Here is an 18,990-nt window from a genome sequence, read left to right on the forward strand (position 1 = left end):
GGAACGGTCTGGGGAGAGGAAAAGATGAACGGGTCAGGAGTGTGGGCAACCGGCAGAGCAAGATCCCACGGAGGGAGGGATGCCGTGAGGACCAGGCAATAAGGGAGGTGTGGCTTTGTAGAGGGGCAGGGAGACCCCCATCCCCAGGGGCAGGAGGGCAGAAAAGTAACTGTGCTTGTGCCTTCTGGTCTTTGTTTCCTTGGGGGAAGAGAGAAGCTGGAGGGTGGGATCTATTTTCCAGGAAGGGGAACTTTCCAGAAGGAATCCAAACAGCCGATTCTGCCACCCTCTGCAGCCAGGCTACTTCATTTATGTCCCCTGGCATGCACTCTCCCCACTATCTATTTATACACCCCGGTTCCCAAAACGATTCTTGTCGAGAAAGGACTCGTGTCTAGCTCTTCTTCTCCCTGGCCTGTGACTGCAAACCCCTGACTCCCACCTCATCTTCTGCCTCGCCCCATTTGCCATGACTATGAAGGGAGCCAACTTCTAATTTATTCTCACTCGGGAAGAGTACTTAGGCAATGAACCCGAAACTCAGCCTGGAGTCGGAGTGATGTCTTCACACAGGAATAAGATGTATATCCTGCTGCTGGTATGCCAGACTTGGGTAAAGTGCAATGTGATCCTGAGGCTCTGCTTGGCACGAGGGTGGGGGGCTGGCTTCAGGGCAGCACCTCCCTCCCTTCCTTCCTTCTCTCCCTCCTTTCAATAAATATTCATTTGTAGTCCGCCCTGTGCCAGCAAGATCTATAGGAAGGCGATATAATAGAAACAGAGAAGAGATGGTAGAACGTGCTGGGTGCCCACCCAACAGCTTTCCTAGAGCAGCCTCTCGCAAACAGATCTCTGGTTTTTCTCACTCCGGGGCAGTAATGTTGCCCCAGGAGAAGAACCAACACCGCTACAAACCAACCTGGATAACCCATTCATGTGGTCAATGATGACTTGGCAGATAGGGTGGGCTTGTGACCCAGTTCTGATCAGTAGGGCCTGAGGGGAAATAAGCTGGGTGTCCTGCCTTCTTTCCTTGGATGCTATCTTGAGAGAACAAAGTGCTCCAGTCTGAGGGAGTGATTTAGGCACAAGAGGAGAAAGCCAGGCAAAGTACAGAAAAGCTATCTTTTTTTTTAATTACAGATTTTATTTATTTATTTGACACAGAGAGAGAGTGTGTGTGCATGTGCTCACACAAGCAGGGGGAGTGGGAGAGGGAGAAGTGGGCTCCCTACTCAGTGGGGCTGGATGCAGGGCTCGATCCCAGGACCCCGGATCATGACCTGAGCTGAAGGCAGACCCTTTACCCACTGAGGCACCCAGGCACCCCCAGAAAAGCTATCTTGAGCCCTGACATCACTGAGCTGCTGAATTAGCAACCCTGGTTCCACCCGTCACCAAATTCCATCTTTACTGTTCATGCTCATTTTAGTTGGGTATTCTAGCACTTAAACCCAAAGGCATTCTAACTGCTGTGGGGAGGAGGAAATAAACAATTGTGATTGTCTATCACACGTGGCTCTGAGCCTCCTGGAAGCCAAGGCAAAAAGGGAAACCAGATAAATTGCAATGCTCTCCTTGTTAGTCGGGAAGAGCTTCTCAGGGAGTTTCTGCTTTTTTGCTTCTTAAATTCCTTGTTTGACACTAAATTTCCACGTGGGAGTTTATGAAAGGATCACTAAGATACATAATTGCGAGATAATTGTTTTGCAGGAGAAACAGTTTTTACAAGGCTCTTTCTTAAGACAATGAGTATCTAGATATAAAGGGAAAGTCTAACCAGGGAGGCAAAGAGTGGGCGGGAGTGGAGTGGGCTTTGTGCTGCTCGATGGTCAAACAACCCCCACCCCCCACCCCCGACAAAAGGAGTAGAGTCCAACATGAATCAGAGCCCACACTGGGGAGACATCAAGATCTATGGGCATTAACACAGTGTGGAAGGCAGAGCTCCGAGAAGGACGGAGAAGGGGAAGACCCCTGACCCACCACTCAGAGGGAACAGCCTCAGGTGGGATTTGGGATGGGTGAAAAAGAGAGAAAAGAGAAGTGTGAATGGGAGAAAGTGGAACCAGCTGGGGGACCCTTGGTTTGTAGAAACCTGGGACTGCGGAGAAGTTTCTCGGGGACTGGGGTGAAGGGGTGGGAGGTAGGGAGAGGTCCTATCTTTCCTAGGACCTCTCTTGTCCGAGATGTTAACATTTGAGAAAACGTGCAACTAGACATCGCTGAAGGGTTGAATGTTCACATGCCCGTGAACCCCACAGAGGGACAGAGCGTGCAGCCTGGCCCATCCCATCCTCCTCACTCTAGGGCTCCTGGAGCTCAGCAGCAGCGTGGTCCCCATTGTCCACTGTCACCACTTTGAGTGCTTACTCAGCAGTAGCAGGTGCTGGGCCAGCGGCTCTGTATGCATGAGCTCCTCTTGGCCTCCCAGGGCCCAGCCCCGGGGACAGCACCATGACTGCCGTTTCCAGCAGAAGATACTGGGAGCAACGTGCCGGAGGTGGCACATGAATCATGGTGAAGCTGGGCTTTGAGTGCATGTTCTTCTCCAATATCCTGAAGGTGGTGCCCATCAGACGTTCTTTGAGGGAGGCCCCCCTGGCCCGCAGGACCGAGCACAGCTCCAAAATGCAATTTCTCAGTAAAGCGTTTGTTGCTTAAACGGATGCAACTTCTGCATCGAATTTCTGTCTCAACACACCCGAGGAGGCTGTGTGATGCCCTGTGCTGCCCAGCGGTCCTGGCAGTACTGGGCATTCCTTGGCCCCAGCTGTGCCATTCTGTACTTGCTGTGAAGGGGTCAAGTGTGGGCCCGAGAACACAGAATTCAGTAACATCTTCCCAGTGCTGATCCCTCCCTCCTCTTGTCTGATTTGGGAAGATTCTAGTATAAATATTACATCTCTGTATTAGCATTTTCTAAAACTTCTGAAATATGGGGGCATCTGGGTGGCTCAGTCAGTGAAGCGTCTGCCTTTGGCTCAGGTCATGATCTCAGGGTCCTGGGATCGAGCCCTGTGTCGGGCTCCCTGCTCAGCGGGGAGTCTGCTTCCCCCTCTCCCTCTGCCTCCCTCCTCTGCTCATGCTCTCGCTCTCTCTCAAATAAATAAATACAATAATCTTTAAAAAAACCTTCTGAAATACGACCAGACTCCAATCACCTTTCCGGCCCATGTCTTGTCCCCACTAGCCCTCTCACCTCATCCACCCCGGCCCCTGCCCCAAGCTGTGGGACCCTCACAGGCCATCTGGAGAGCTGGAGCCTAAGGAAGGATTAAATCTCCCTCCCTGCAGGAAGACCAGCCAAGTTTTATTACAGATCCTATCACGGTGCAAGGGCTGGTACTTCTGTGATTGAGCTAATGCTGTCACTGAGTAAATCAACAGGAAACCCACAAGAGGTGATTTGATTTAGGATGTTCATTTTGGGAAGCTGGTCTTCCTCTAACATTGAAGCCAAGACAGTTGTCCAGACACTTCTACAATAAATGCAAAGTTTAGCCCGAAAGGACCAGATCTGTTAATGAAATAAATTCAGATCCCACCAAATAAAAATTCTGATGCATTTTAGGCTCCTTGGTTCAGTGGGCTGAATCCCTTAATCTACCAAATTATTATGGAAAAACCCTTATCTCTGCCTGTCAAAATCACTGCTGTCTTGGGAGGACCCTCTTGGGAGGGACAAGTTGCTTCATAATAACTTAGATGATGTGCAGTGTAGCCTTATTTTGAAGAGGGCCACCTACCTGAAGAAGTACAACACAGGATCTGGGACAGAGCCAAGACACAGTCCAGGGGCCAGAAAGATGACAGGTGTCGCCCAGAGGTGTTGCTGGTTAGTTACAGAGTGAGGCCTCTAATCCAACCCCCTGGCTCAGTCCAGCGTCCCTTCTCTGGGGACAGGTAGGGTGACCTCGGGAAGAGACAGGCTGAGGGTTCTGGCTATGTGTCTGCCTGATAGGGGTGGTGTGATCTCCTCTAGGGCAGCCTCGCTTACCCCAGGGCCTGCTGTCTCTTAAGTGAGTAGGGGCGGGCAAATGTCTAGGGATGCAAGGGGCCTGCATTCTGCAGTGTGGTGCAGGCCTCAAGTGTCTGCCCAGGGAATTGACCACACTTGGCCAGGGGAAGGAAGGTGGCAGAACTTGCATCTAGTGCCGAAAAGAGAAAAACGTGTGGGAAACCAATCCCTGGGTTCCAAGAGGGGCCCCTGGTAGGAGCCCTTGTGAATAAGGATTTGGCTTGTCCCTGTTGGGCCTCCCACCACACCTCCCGTTCTCCCACCTCCATTCAGGGTGACTCACGCCTGCAGAAAGGATGAATCATGTGGGTTACGAAACCAAAGGGCTCCTGAGAGGGAGGCTGGAAAGGACTGGGGAAGCCACCTCCATGGATCCTGCTCTCTCCCACCCCTCCCGCCCCTCACTGCTGAACCTCTGTGTGCCAAGCCACAGACTCAAGTGAGCTCTATACAGGAATTTCTTCTAGGCACTGAACATCAGATCAGTGGTTTTGCCTTCCCACCTCAAAGGCCTCCTGGGCCTATGTTTTGTTTCCTCTCCTGTATTAATCGGGTCAAGGCTTGCTTTCCACATGAGGCCAGTTGGGACCAATAGATAGATCTTGAAAGTTGTGGGAGAAGAAATCCTGAAGGGGTCCTCGCCTCTCACCATTTGCTCCTTTACAGTGTGAACATTCTGTAATTCTCCAGGGTGCACCAAATAATTAGCTAGTGCATTCTAGGCTGCTCTGGGCAGCAGGGGCAAGGATGATTCAACTCACTTTCCCACTGACTGGTCCCAGCTCAGTGGGAGCTTTTAAGAGTCTACCCAAGTGAACACCTACCGTGTGGCGGGCCCCGAGCTCGTAAACACAAACGTTTATGGGCAGCTTATTGCGTTGCGAGAGCTCATGTCATCCTCAAAACAGCCCTACGGGGTAGATACTATTGTCATCCCCATTTACAGGTGGAGCCCCACGCTCAACAAGGACAGCAACGTGCCCAAGATCACGCAGATACGAAGTGGACAGCTTGGGGATGCACCTGTACCGCCTGCCTCCCGAGGTGGGCTGTAGCCTCGGGGCTGTACCCGTGGGTTTCTCCTGCGCACTCACTGAACCCGGCTAATCTGTCAACTGTCTTTGCCCCACGTAACGTGCCTCTTCAATCAGGCCTCCTTCTGAACCGGGCCATGACTCTGCCTTTCCGTGTGGCTTCTTTCCCTTAGAACCCAGAGCCCTTGCAAGCCCACCAGCTCACACGGAGATGAGCAAGGCCACCCTTAAAGGAGATTGAACTCGACCTGGTGAACGAGGCCTCCAGGATGCCCGACGGGTGGGAGGGCGCCGGGGCCTCAGCTCACCAGTCTAGACTCACCTGAGCTGCCCCTGGGGCCCTCGGGGCTCCTGGTGGAGCGCGGGGCCAAGGCCGCCGCTCGGGGCCGCCCTGGCCTGCCTGTCCAGAGAGCCCCAAAAGTCTGCGAGAAGTTCCTCGGTGGGGGTGGGGGGCGTTTCGGGCCTCCCGCGCCGCCCGGCCCGCAGCTTGGCGGGTCCCGGTGCGGGCCGCACGAGCGCGGGCCCAGGGGCGCCACCGGGCCGCGCGGGCGGGAACGCGCCGCGGCCGCCTCCTCCTCCCTCGCTCCCGCCCGCAGCGGTGGCGGCGGCGCTTCCCCGCCGCGGAGCGGCTTTAAAAGGCGGCACCCCACCCCCCGGCGCACTCGCCGCTCGGGCGCCGCGCGAGCCTGCCGCTGCCATGCCTCCGCGCGCGCCGCCTGCGCCCGGGCCCCGGCTGCCGCCCCGGGCCGCCGCCGCCGCCGCCACCGCCGCGGACGCGGGGGGCGCCGGCGGGCCCGGGCTCCGGCCGCTCGCGCCGCGCCCCTGGCGCTGGCTGCTGCTGCTCGCGCTGCCCGCTGCCTGCTCCGCGCCGCCGCCGCCGCGCCCCGTCTACACCAACCACTGGGCAGTGCAAGTGCTGGGCGGCCCGGCCGCGGCGGACCGCGTGGCCGCGGCGCACGGCTACCTCAACTTGGGCCAGGTGAGTGCGGCCGGCCCCGCGCGCCCAAAACTTTCCCGGCCGCCGGTGGGCACGGCGCGAGGGGGCGCCTCCTTCTGGCTCGCGGCGCCGCCGCGGCCGCGCGCGGGCAGGAGTCCCGAACAGCTCGGCCCGCGCGGTCGAGGCGGGGGGTGGGGGGTGGCTGACCGAGGCGCCCGGGGACGCTCGGCGGGGCCCACCTGGTGGCCCGCGGAGGTTGGGGGGGCGTCCACGCAGGCCTGGCGCGCCCCGGGGGGCAGTTCCGCGGGGCCGAGCGGCCCGGCGCGGGCACCTGCCCGGCGGGGCGGGAGAGGGAGCCGGTCTCGGGCGCCGCGCGCTCTGCCCACGAGCGCTGTCCTCAGTGCCCGCCACGCTCTCCCTGGCCTCGGAGCCCCGGCTCCGCCACGCCGGCCCCGCTGCCCTCGACGGGCGGCGCGGGGCTGCCGGCCGCCGCTCGGCGCTGACAGGCGCATGGCCCAGAGTCTCGGTGGCCCGTGCTCCCTCTGTGTCCGCGGCTCCCGGAGGGGAGGGAGGGCGGCCCGGTGCCGGAGCCTGGAGGCAGCCGTCAGAGGCTTTACCGGCTGCTCAGGACTCTGCAGCCGGCGCAGGGGGCCTGGAGGCGGGGGTGGAGGGGGTGGGGGGGGGGAGGGGGTCCTGCGTTGAAAACCCCTCCAGGCCCCTGGAATTTGCTGTTTCTCGGCTTCAGTCGCTGTTCCAATGGCAGCTGTCCAATGGCAGCTGTCCGCATACTGGCTGTATGACCTTAGGCAAGTCACTTCCCCATCTTCTTCATCTGTAGGGGCGGTGTGGGTCATACCGGCTGCAGTTGCTGGGAAGATCCAGTGTTGGCCGGCAGCAAAACCCCAGGCCAGGGCTCGACCCTGCTCAGTGAGCCCAGAGTCCTCCCACGGCCCGGGCTGTCGCTATTACTGGGTTAGCAAGAGAGGACAAGCCCTGGGTGCGAAGGTGGCATAACTCCAAAGGACCCCCAAGGCAGATTCCTTTCCCCTGCCGCAACCCCAGAGTGGCAGTGGGGCCAAGGGTTGGTTTATGGCCGGTGGAGGGGCTGCAGGGGACTGAAATGTGCTGTCCCACCAGGGGACCTTTCAGCGCCGTTAACAAATCTCCTACAAACTATACACTTAGAGGATCAAGCGAAACGGCCGGGAAGCGCCAGCTCATAACTCAAACTGTGGTGTCAGGCAGTGTTAAATTTAGTTTCATCATTATCCGTGACAGAAGCCAGCAAAGTGTGGTGTGGCCCTAATGTAAATGACATTTCTTCTGCCTCCAAAGTCCCACACAGACGCTGCTAATGTGAAATGTGTGGCCTTCTGGAAAAGTAGAGTCTGCTGCTTGCTCTGTACCTACATGGCGGGTCCGAGTGTGTCTGGGAGGATGCCATCCTGTCTTTTGTGTATCTGTATCTGTCTGTCTATATGGACTGCTCAGGTCTCTGCAGACATCCTGTGATTGAAGTTTTTGCCTTTGGGCAGCACTGGCTTCATTTCTGCCTGTGGTTCCTAAATCTCCCTGGCTGATGGTCCAGACCGAGGAAGGTGGTCCTCAGGCTTCCATCCCCATTGATTGCTAAGGCCCCCCGGCTCCTGATACACCTCACTGCTCTGCCCAGGTGGCCTGGCAATTTGTCTTCAGCTAAAAGTGACTCTTGAGCTGCACGGTAAATTACAAAGTGCCTGGGCTTCTGGCTCCTATAATTAAAGGAGCGGGGGTGGGGTACTGAACTTGAACTGTACGGCTCCTGGACATTTCCACGAGAGGCACACACAGCGATTCCCCCTCATGGTTCCTGTCCACCGGAATCAAAAATGCCAGGGCTTTGAAACAACTTCTGTCCGACCCGCCTGAGTTGAATTTCATACGCAGTCTGCTGTTCTCATTTTGCCCGTGGGGGAGGTTCCTTCAGGTATGTACCTGCCCGACCTGGGACATTCTGGGGGAGTCTCTCCATGTCTCCCCAGCTCTGTCCAGTGCAGCCAGGGTGGACTGCACGTAGCCTGGTGGCTCAGCTTGGGAGGCAGGGTGCTGGGGGTGGGGGTGCCACTGTGGAGACCTTTGCAAACAGAGGGGATTAGTTGGTTGGGGATCCGGGGCAGTCTCAGAGGTGTGTGTGTGTGAGATTACTCAAGGAGAGCCTATTACTCTTTATTCCAAAACCAGCTTTTCTCCCTCCCTCCCCCAAGTAAACTACTAATGTGGAAAAGGCCTGGAGCATTCCACCCTCTACCTACTCAATAAGAACTCTTTAAAAACCTTATTTGCCTTTTTCAGCCAGGAAAATTTGTGACTCATAAATAAGATGTAGATATTATTAGCTTTGATTTATGGATAAGTAAACTGAGGGGAAGCCAGGCATGGAAGCTGTTTGTGTCTACACAGTGCGTGTCACCTCCGACAATTATGCTCCCCACTCTTTGTCTCCTGCTACATTCTCTGGTCTCAGTGTCCTCTGTGTGACTCTTTCCCCAAACCTTCAATGGGCAATTAGTGTTATGCCTGGTACCTGCCCTGACTCACACAGCCCTGCTTTTCTCGTGGGCCTTTGCGATGCTCTGAGGTCTGGTTCGAATGTTTTACTCCCTTTCATGCAACTAATAACCCGATTCCGTGTATTTTACATGGTGCAAAGGTAATTGAGATGGTTATTCAGGTGAAAGGTTATTCACCTTTCTTGAACATGGAGGACTTTCGGATTGATCATGGCTGTGGATCTTCTTTGAAAAATGTGCATCATCAGGAACCAGACAAACTAACCTCTTTTTTACTTCTTTATTCATCATGATACTTGAGGTCCTAGGTAATGCACCACAATGTGAGAGAAAGAAAGAAAGAAAGAAGAAAGAAAGAAAGAAGGAAGGAAGGAAGGAAGGAAGGAAAGAAAGAAAAGAAAGGAAAAAAAGTTTGGAAGAGTCAAACATCATTATTGACAGATGGCATAACTATGTGGATAATCCAAGAGAACCTAGAGACTATTATAAGTAGTCACAGAATTGAACAGGGTGCTTGATCGACAGTAGCAGCTCTGGAGAAGATAAAAGAAATGATAATACACTCTAGCATGAAAGCCGTTAGATACCTAGGAATACGTTTTTGAAAAAATGTGAAACTTACCAGGAGATTATAAAATATTTGAAAGATGTATTGAAGAAAAGGTCTGAATAATGGAGGTATAAGCCATGTTCATGGATGGGAGGACTGATTATCAGATGCCCCCCCCATTAATCTCTAAATTCAATGTAATTTCATTGACGTGCCAACAGGGTTTTATATGGGATATGAAATCATACAAATGTATGTTAAAATTCACATGGAAGAGTAAGTTCCCAGAATCCCTGAGATGACCCTGAGAAGGGAGGGGAGTGTGCTCTGCCAGAGAGCAAAACTTACCATGAAGCTGGGGTGATCATGACAGTTGGACGTTGGCCCCGGGGATGGTCCCATCCAGCAGTGGAATTGGCTCAAACCCGGGCAGGTGTGGGAATTTGTATGTGCGAACAGAAGAGTTACAGATGGATGAGGAAGGATGGGCATTTCAATCAGTGGTGCTGAAAGAAATGACTCAGGAAAACAATCAGATCCTGACCTCACCACACACTACCCAACAGTAAATCCAGCTAGAAATAACCAGAGTGGAATACCTTTATGACGTTGGGACAGGAAAGGATTTCTTAAAGGAGACACGAAAAGAACTAATAAAGGAAGAGATTGATCCATGAAGAGTTCTGTATAACAAACACATCATAACAGAGTTTAAAAGCACATAATGGAATAGAAAAAGTATTTATGGCATATAACACACAGGTTAGGGCATAGATTATTTAAAAAGCTTTAAATCGGGGCACCTGGGTAGCTCTGCCTTCGGCTCAGGTCATGATACAAGGGTCCTGGGATCAAGCCCTGCATCAGGCTCCCTGCTGGGGGGCGGGGTCTGCTTCTCCCTCTCGCTCTGCCCCTCCCCCCTTGGCTTGTGCTCTCTCTCTCTCTCACTTACTCTCTCTCTCTCTCACATAAATAAAATCTTATAAAATAAAAAGCAATCAAATAAGTCAATAAGTAAAAGTGAAATGCCAGGTAGAAAAATGGAGAAGTGTATGTATAGGGAATTCAATGCCCTATGTGAAGCATCCACCTCAAGTTCAGGTTAGTAGTAGCCTCTGAGGAGGGAGGGTGAAGAAACTGGGAGAGGGATGTCAAGTGGTCCAGTAAACTCGAGAAAAGCCGCTCAGCCTTCCTGGGAGTTAGGGGGGGCAACACAACGTGAGGCAGTAACGAGAGAGAGAGACTGCTTCACGCCATCAGATTGGCAGACATGGAGAAGTGTTCGTATCAAGCGTTGGTGAGGATGTGAGCACACGGAGCTTCCTGATGCTGCTGGTAGAAGTGGGGATCGGTAGAAATTGGTAGAACTACCTCGGAGAGCAATGGGGCACTTAGCAGTGAGGTAGAATTATATCAGCGGGTCCACCTCTGGGCTTCCACTAGAGAGATGATCTTGCAGGAGGGCGCAAGGAGCCTTGCAGAGTGCTGCCCAGAGGCATTTTTTAAATGAAGGGAAACACAGCCTAAATATATATCAGTAGAAGAATGGAGAATGAAATCAAAATAGTCACATGATGGAATACTGTACAATAGTGAAAAAGGCATTAACCGGATACGGATCTACATAGATAAATGGCAAAAATGATGGCGAGTGAAAAGGCACATTGCAGATGCACAGTGCAGTAGTATTTACGTAAACTCTAAAAAACACGCTAAGTAATTCTATATTATTTATGAATGCTTACATGTGTAGGAAGCATCTACATCAAATTCAGGTTAGTGGTAGCCTCTAAGAAGGGAGGGCAGGGGAAGGAACTGGGAGAGGAAGGAAGAAATTTTATCCACAGTGTTCTAGTTCATAATATACATCTGTAGGTACTTACATCTGTATATGTAACATATAAATTATATACAAAATTGTGTCTCAGCATTTTGTGCTTTTCTATAAAAATTTATATAGTAACATACACGTGTGCAGATATGCATGTAAATACACATATATGTAGGTACATGTGACATGTGCAAGGGGGAAAAAAAGAAAAATGCACATCATACGCACACGTCATGGTGTTCCTGGATCATCTGAAGCCTGTCTGTGTGGGCGCACAGGTGCCTGTGGGCTGGGGTCAGAAGCGTCTGCTTTAGACGGCCCGAGCTGGGCCAGTTGGCTTGTCAAGCAGTTGGTGACTCAGGGAACCAGAAGGCCTGGCTCGGATCACAGGGCTGTTTGGACAGAGCCAGACCCAGAGTGCTGGAACCCTGCTCTCCTACCAGGCTTCTTTCTCCTTCAAAACATCTTGGGGCCCACGTGGCCCTCACTCTAACCTATGTACATTGCAGCCTTTGAGGCTGATGACTCCAAGTGCAGAAAAGGAATGGCAACAAATTCTCACAAACCAAATCACAACATCTCAGCATCTGTAGCTTTTGGAGGTGATGTTTATCTTAAAAGTGGCGCTTAGACACCATACTTTCCCTTGCATTTTTGCTTTGCCTGGGGTATTGAGCTAATTTGTTGGTTCTGAGTCTGAACATAAAAAGGCAGGCTGGCTGCCAGGGCTCCTAAAAGATCTAAGAGCCTTAAATGATTTTGAACTTGCCTTAAATAGTTTTGCTTAAAATAGCTACGGAGTGGGACATACCTGGCTCAGAATTTCAGGGGGGCCTGCATAATTCACTTGTCAGCAGGGGAGTATTGTCATGCTGCAGACAGCTTGTTCTTAGGATAAAAAAACAAGCTGAAGCTTTAGCCAGGTGTTAAAATAATGGGCCAGCATTTGTTTCTATCTGAGATCTGAGAGTTGGGAGCTCAAGGTGGACAAGGGGAGGCTCAGAGTAGCAGTCACCTGTGAACTTGTTATCTGGTTTTGATTTTTGGTCTGAGGCTGTCTTGCATTTATGGTCTGAGCCAGGAGCCATGCGCACGGCTGGCCTGGGAGCAGAAAGGGAGAGGTTCTGGGTGTGAGGTGGGTGGGTACAGACAAGATTGGGATTATAAAGCTCCTGGTCTCATATGCTGGCATTTGACATCTTCCTTCAGATGGTGACAGTTTTAGGTGGACATGGTTTTAGTTGAGTGGCCTGCCCTTGTAAGCCACCGGGGCTGTGGTGCCTGAAGCTGAGTGACCGTGCGTGGAGCCAGGTGGCCAGGAGGAGACTCAAAGTCAGGCCCGAGGGGATGGATCAGCTGCCTGGTCCACTGGAAGGGTTTGGGTTTCTCTAGGCAGAAGCCAAGTGTTCACATGACAAACAGAGTGGTGCATGGGGTGGAGAGCCCCATCTGAGAAGAACCTGTCTGAGGCCTCTGCCTGGCCTTGGACTTTGGGTGGCAAAAAGGCCACAAAGGACTGTTCATACACTGGAGAACATCCTGGGCTCTTTTGGGTCTCTGAGCCTGTGCACAGATTTTGCCTCTAAAACGTAGTTCCTCTGATCTTCCCCAGCCCAGGCCAGGTGGCTGACGTGTCCCCACCGCCCCCTTCTTCCAGGGCCTGGCATGCAGAGGGCTTCTGAGTAATATTTATTGTGACTGCCTCCCCCTCCCTTCTGGCTCTCGGACTGTGGCTTGGCCTTGGCATTGACCAGAAGCCCTGGCACGTGCTTGTGCCCAAGCCAGTGTTTCTTGTGTTGGGTGTTCTCACTCATGGAGCCTTGCACCAGGCCTATTTAACCATGAGGAGAGCTCAGGTCCAGTTAGGTTCTGACTTGTGCAGGTCACAAACCGGTGCCTGATAGGCCAGGGCCCAAACGCATCCCCTCTGAGCCCCCTTCCACCATCATCACCTTTGGCAGTTGGCCCTCATCCCTGTTTCTCAGCTAAGGGTGAGCCACCAGGCCAGAAAGCCTTTCAGCAATCTTCTGCCATTGACAAAGAGCCTATGTGGACCCCACTAGCCACTGTTTCTCCTTCTTTCCACCTGGCTCACATGTGTGCGCACGCGCGCGCACACACACACACACACACACACACACACACACACACACACACACACACACACACACACACACACACACACACACTGCTGCATGTCTGCATTGTTCTTTCCAGAATAGTTCTACTTGCGCCTTCTCATCAGTATTGAAACATCTCTCCAGGCACCTAGGTGGCTCAGTCTGTTAGGCATCTCCCTTCAGCTCAGGTCATGATCCCAGGGCCCTGGGATCGAGTTCCGCATCAGGCTCCCTGCTCAGCGGGGAGTCTGCTTCTCTCTCCCTCTGCCCCTCCCCTCACGTGTGCCCCCCCCAAATAAATGAAAAATTAAAAAAAAAGAAAATGAAACTTACACCTCTCCGTTTGGGAGGAAAAAAAGAAAATGCCCCAATCCCTCCAGTCCTTTTAGGATGGATGCTACACTCCATTGCTCAAACTGCACATTATCAACAAGACTGTTCATCCCTTGCTGCAGACCTTCTCCTTGCTATGCGGTCCCTGTCTACAGAAGGGATCATCTACCTGGGTGCCTGAGCTCGAGGCCTGGAAGTCACCACCGCCTCCCCCCCACCCCCCCTCCTCCATGCCTCCTGTCTGGTCTGTACCTCGGCCTGTCTCATGGGTCTCCTGGATGGCTCTCAGGCCCCCCCTGCCTTCCTACAGCTGTTGCTCAGCGCAGACTGGGGACTCTGTCACCTCTTACCTGGGTGTCCTACTACAGGGCCTCTCTCTGCTCTGCCCCCGGCTCCAGCTCTGCCGAACCAGTTCGTGCTCCTGCTTCCATTCAGGTTTCCTTACACTGTTCTTTCTACCTAGGATGCCTTTCCTACCCCCCTGGTCAGCCCCTTGTCCTTCCCAGCCATCTGCAGTCCTGCCCGATGTCCCCAGCCCTGGTGCCCTGACATTGCCTGCTGGCTTGTCTGTTTCTGTCCCTGGGCGCTGGGCTTCCTGGGGAAGTCAATCCACTGTCGGTCCTCCAGGCTGTTCTCGAAGATTGGTTCCAGTCCTGCCATTTCTCTGATGGCGGAGGGGTCCCTCCAGGGCAGCCAGAGGACATGCACTCATTTACTCAGAGTTTGCTGCGTGCTCTCTTTGGTGCTGGCCCCTCAGAGATAAGAGATGTGGCTTCTGCCTTGCAAGAACCTCTCGGTGGAGGAGGTGGTGAGCACTGGCGAAGGAGCAAGGTTGCCTCCTACGTCTCCACATCAGTTGGCTGAGCCATCGCCACCCACATTTTTTACATTTTAATCCCTTTCTTTTTGGAGTCACCCAGCAGACGGCCTTTCCTGGGTTTGTGCTTGTGTTCGTGCCTGGGGCGACTCTCTGTGTGATGCTCTAGTTTGCTTCTAGGTCAGGTCAGCGACAAGGGGAGCATGGCCCAGCAGTGGCCTGCAGCCTACCACGGCGGCTTCAGACCTGATGGGTCCTGTCATCCTGTCAAATCCCAGATCTTCGCCATGTCCTTGTGCCTCTGCTGTTGGAGGATTTGGAAGACCCGGTGGCAGGCACAAGGCCCTCTGTCCTGTGCGGCAAAGAACAGGGATGAATAGCCATCAGCTGTTGGAAGGGAGCCTCATGCTCCATGGGATGGGCTCGGCAGCTTAGGTTCCCATGGTAACCAGCCCATCAATGCCCTCAGTGTCAAGACGGTACCACTGCTGAGAGGAAGAAACAGTCTCATTGTCTCCCCTTGGGTTGCTTGGGTGCAAACCAACCATGCTCCCTGCAGGGACCAAAAGCCTCTGGTCCAACGGGTGGCGCCCCCCGGCGGTATACAACCTGCTCGCAGAATTGGGGCCAGAAGGGGGGCCGGCGGCTTCAGCTTCCTACCCCTCCTTTGGGCCTTTGAACTGCTGTCGCTGGCTGACATCAGTCACTTACAGAGTCCTTGTTGGGTGAATCTGGCTTCGCAGTGGGAAGAAACAGCCCAACCGGATCAGACTCCTGAAGTGCCGGGTGGTGAGCCAGACTGCATTTGCCTCAGGGGTGGATAAATCTGTGTCCCATGGTGGCAGGCGGGGTTTTGGAAGGGTCCTTGATTTCCAGACGCTCTCCCCTTTGTTTCAGAAACTTGTGTCAGCACTTTTCAGAGATGATCTCCTGTGATCATTCAATCGGAACCTCCTTCTTGCCCATTGGGGCGGGGGAGGGGGCGAGACCACTCCCATGATCTTGTCAGACTCTCCAGGATGGACAGTCTGGGAAGATGGACAGTGGGGCAGGTGGGGTATCCACTTGTCAGGGAAGGGCCCGCAGCTCCCCCGGGCTAGGAGAAGGCTCGCCCTTTCTCATCCTCTGTCCTGTGAGCTGGAAACTGGGATACATCCACTGGCCATGGCCCTGTCCACTCTGGCCTCAACCCAGAATCCTTCCCTTTTGTCAAGTGCTCCAGCCACTCCTTTGAGTTCTCCAAACTTTCCCTATACTTTTTTCTTTCTTTTGCACCTGCTGTTTGTTGCAGTCGCTCTAACCTGGGTGCCCACTCCCTGTATGGTCCACCTGGAGAATGCTGTTCTTCAGAATTAGTCAGAGTAGTGTTTCCTGACTTGTCTGCTCCCGACAGGCCTGAGCACAGTATTCTTGGAGCTCCACGAAGGGTCTCAGCTGAACCCCTGCCACCCACCACATGCACAGACACGGCATGGGAGGGTCTCGTGGTCCTCATCTTTGTTCATCTCTGCTTCCTCAGGCCCTTGTCCCACTCACTGCCCCCACGCCACCACCTCTCAGATATACCTGGTGACTGTGTTTCATTAGAAGGGGTATAACTGAGTCACTGCGTTCCAGTACCCCCAGCACAACTACCACCGGCCAACTCCTATATTATTGGCCCTACAGATGAAGAAGCCCTGCTCTGATCATCACCCCAGCGCCCTAGGAGTGACCCAGATGAGCCAACGGAGGCTCTGAGCTGGTTGAGTCACTTACTGCAGCTTTAGTAAATTTCAGAGCAAGGCTTTCAACTTGGACCACTTGGATTCCAGGCATTACTCACAGGCCATGCCCAGAGAGCTGGCGACACCTGAGCGGGCCATGGAGCTTGAGGTGGGGCTCACCAGCTCATTAAGTCCAGGCAGATGGAGGGCTGGGCTAGAAGGGGCACCCAGGGAGGTGTCTGTGCCGTCCCACCCAGAAGGGTGGCACAGCCCAGTTATAAAATGGTATCATTACTTAAATTACAGAATTGTCATTACTTAAATTGTCTTGGTGTTATATAAGAGGAATACACATAGGTAGAATATTTGGAAAACATGAAAAAGAACAAAGAGAACTCCAAAAATCGGAAGTCCTCCTGCCCAAAAATAGTCACCGTTCACGGTTTGGACTATGTCCTTTCATTATTTTTGTTTTTAAACCGCATGTGTGCGTGTGTATGTGCATGTGTATGCATGTGTGAGCATGTGTGTGCACGCATATATCTGGATAGGAGTATGTACATATTGTGTATATGTGTGTGCACACAGCCGCACACATCCATGTGTGTCTTCTACATATAGGAGTGTACAGTTTGGTACCTTGCACCTCCCAAGCCTAGAACTACTTTATGGTATAATTTTTTTTTAAGATTTTATTTATTTATTTAAGAGAGGGAGAGAGAGAGAGAGCGCGCGCACGAGGCAGGGGGAGGGGCAGAGGCAGAGGGAGAAGCAGTCTTCCCCACCCACTGAGCCGGGAGCCCGATGCAGGCTAGATCCCAGGACCCTGGGATCATGACCTGAGCCGAAGGCAGATGCTTAACCGACTGAGCCACCCAAGCGCCCCTCTATGGCATAATTTTTAATGGCTGCTCAGCGCATCATTTAGTGGCTGGTCCATACTTACTTCAACTTTCCCCTGACATTTTAGGTCAGTGGACTCTTTGCAACTCGTTGGGGAGTCTGGTCTGGAATGTGAGCACCGTGCAGGGAGGCAGAAGGAGTTCTGCCACTGCCTTGTCTCCCACTGACATGTCTGGCCCCCTCCACCGGGTGCAGTGGCCCAGCACATTTCCCCACGGCTCCCCATCCCACCTCACTGGCCTTGCAGATGGTCCAGGACTTGATACCATTTGTTCAAGTCACAAGGATTTTATTGAGCATTTTTTTCTTATTTTATAAAACCACATGTGTATTATATATTCTCCCATCCTAAAGGATTCAAACAGTGCAGAAGTATAAAGAGCAAAACTCCAAAATCTTCTTCCCCTCGTCCCATCTCCAATGGCCTTCTTACCCTAGACGCCACCACACTTTCACATGGGAGTGTCTGTTTCAGAAACACACATGTATGTGAAGGTTTTATTGTTTTATATTAATGGGATCATGCTTAACATGTTTTTCTGCACCTAGCTTTGCCTAAGTCTAACCAGATATCCTGGAAAGCTTTCTACTCTAGTACATAGAGATCTACTCCATTATTTTATTTTTTATTTAAAAAATAAACATATAATGTATTATTTGTTTCAGGGGTACAGGTCTATGATTCATCAGTCTTATACAATTCACAGCGCTCACCATAGCACATACCCTCCCCAATGTCCATCACCCAGCCACCCCATCCCTCCCACCCCCCACCACTCCAGCAACCCTCAGTTTGCTTCCTGAGATTAAGAGTCTCTTACGGTTTGTCTCCCTCTCTGGTTTCGTCTTATTTAATTTTCCCCTCCCTTCCCCTATGATCCTGTCTTGTTTCTCAAATTCCTCCTATCAGTGAGATCATATGATACTTGTCTTTCCCTGATTGACTTATTTCACTTAGCCTAATACCCTCTAGTTCCATCCATGTCATTGCAAAGGGCAAGATTTCTTTTTTTGATGGCTATATAATATTCCTGTGTGTGTGTGTGTGTGTGTGTGTGTGTATGTGTGTATACACACCACATCTTCTTTATCCATTCATCCGTTGATGGACATCTAGGCTCTTTCCATAGTTTGGCTATTGTGGACATTGTTGCTATAAACTTTGGGGTGCACGTGCCCCTTCAGATCACTACATTTCTATCTTTGAGATAAATACCCAGTAGTGCAATTGCTGGGTCATAGGGTAGCTCTATTTCCAACTTTTTGAGGAACCTCCATACTGTTTTCCAGAGTGGTTGCACCAGCTTGCATTCCCACCAACAGTGTAGGAGGGTTCCCCTTTCTCCGCATCCCCGCCAACATCTGTCATTTCCTGACTTGTTAATTTTAGCCATTCTGACTGGTGTGAGGTGGTAGCTCATTGAGGTTTTGATCTGTATTTCCCCGATGCCGAGTGATGCTGAGCACTTTTTCATGTGTCTGTTGGCCGTTTGGATGTCTTCTTTGCAGAAATGTCTGTTCATGTCTTCTGCCCATTTCTTGATGGGATTATTTGTTCTTTGGGTATGGAGTTTGATATACTCCATTATTTTAAAAGTTTTAAGCTATTTTACCAGTGCAACTATTAATGTTCATTGATTTGCCTCTGGTTTTGTTTTTTTGTTTTTTGGGTTTTTTTTTTTTTTGGTATTATAAACAACATTGTGGTGACCATCCTTATTCATGCCTCTCTGTGCCCACCTATGAGAATTTCTGTACGATGTATAATAACAAGACCAAGTAATACTTATAACAATAAGTCATCATCGCAGACACCTATCTGGCCCTTACTATGTGCCAGATATTTTTCCAAGTGTTTTCCTGGTATTGACTCATTTAATCTTCTTAGAAACCCTATGAAATAGGTGCTGTTATTATCCCCATCTTACGGATGAAGAAACCAAGGCACAGAAAGGTTGAGTAATTCAGCCATAGTTACACAGCATCGAAGTGTTAGAGTCAAGATTTGAGCCAAGATGCTCCGGCTCCAGAGATTGGGGAACTGTGGAGGCAAAGTACATATGCATGTTATGTGGCGTTAGACATCGGCAGGTGCCTCTCCAGGAAGGCGGTGCCAACCCCGCCCCCAGCAGTGCATGAGGGGTCCTCACTAATCTTGGGTGGAGATTATCAATTGTCGTAGTATTTGC

The 18,990-nt window shown here is 52.0% G+C and overlaps 1 protein-coding gene across 2 annotated transcripts in view; it reads left to right on the top strand.

Annotated features, from left to right (window-relative positions):
- The first annotated feature begins 5,737 nt into the window (after positions 1–5,737).
- The window catches only part of PCSK6 (proprotein convertase subtilisin/kexin type 6), a 186,251-nt gene continuing 172,998 nt past the window's right edge, over positions 5,738–18,990 (top strand). For both annotated transcript variants that reach the window (XM_027570880.2, XM_027570881.2), the window contains exon 1: positions 5,738–6,034. In XM_027570880.2, coding sequence (XP_027426681.1) covers positions 5,753–6,034 — 282 coding nt within the window. In that variant the 5' untranslated portion in view covers positions 5,738–5,752. The remainder of the gene's footprint in view (positions 6,035–18,990) is intronic.

Source organism: Zalophus californianus, chromosome 6 (assembly GCF_009762305.2).
Source record: "Zalophus californianus isolate mZalCal1 chromosome 6, mZalCal1.pri.v2, whole genome shotgun sequence".
Classification (NCBI taxonomy): Eukaryota; Metazoa; Chordata; class Mammalia; order Carnivora; family Otariidae; genus Zalophus; species Zalophus californianus.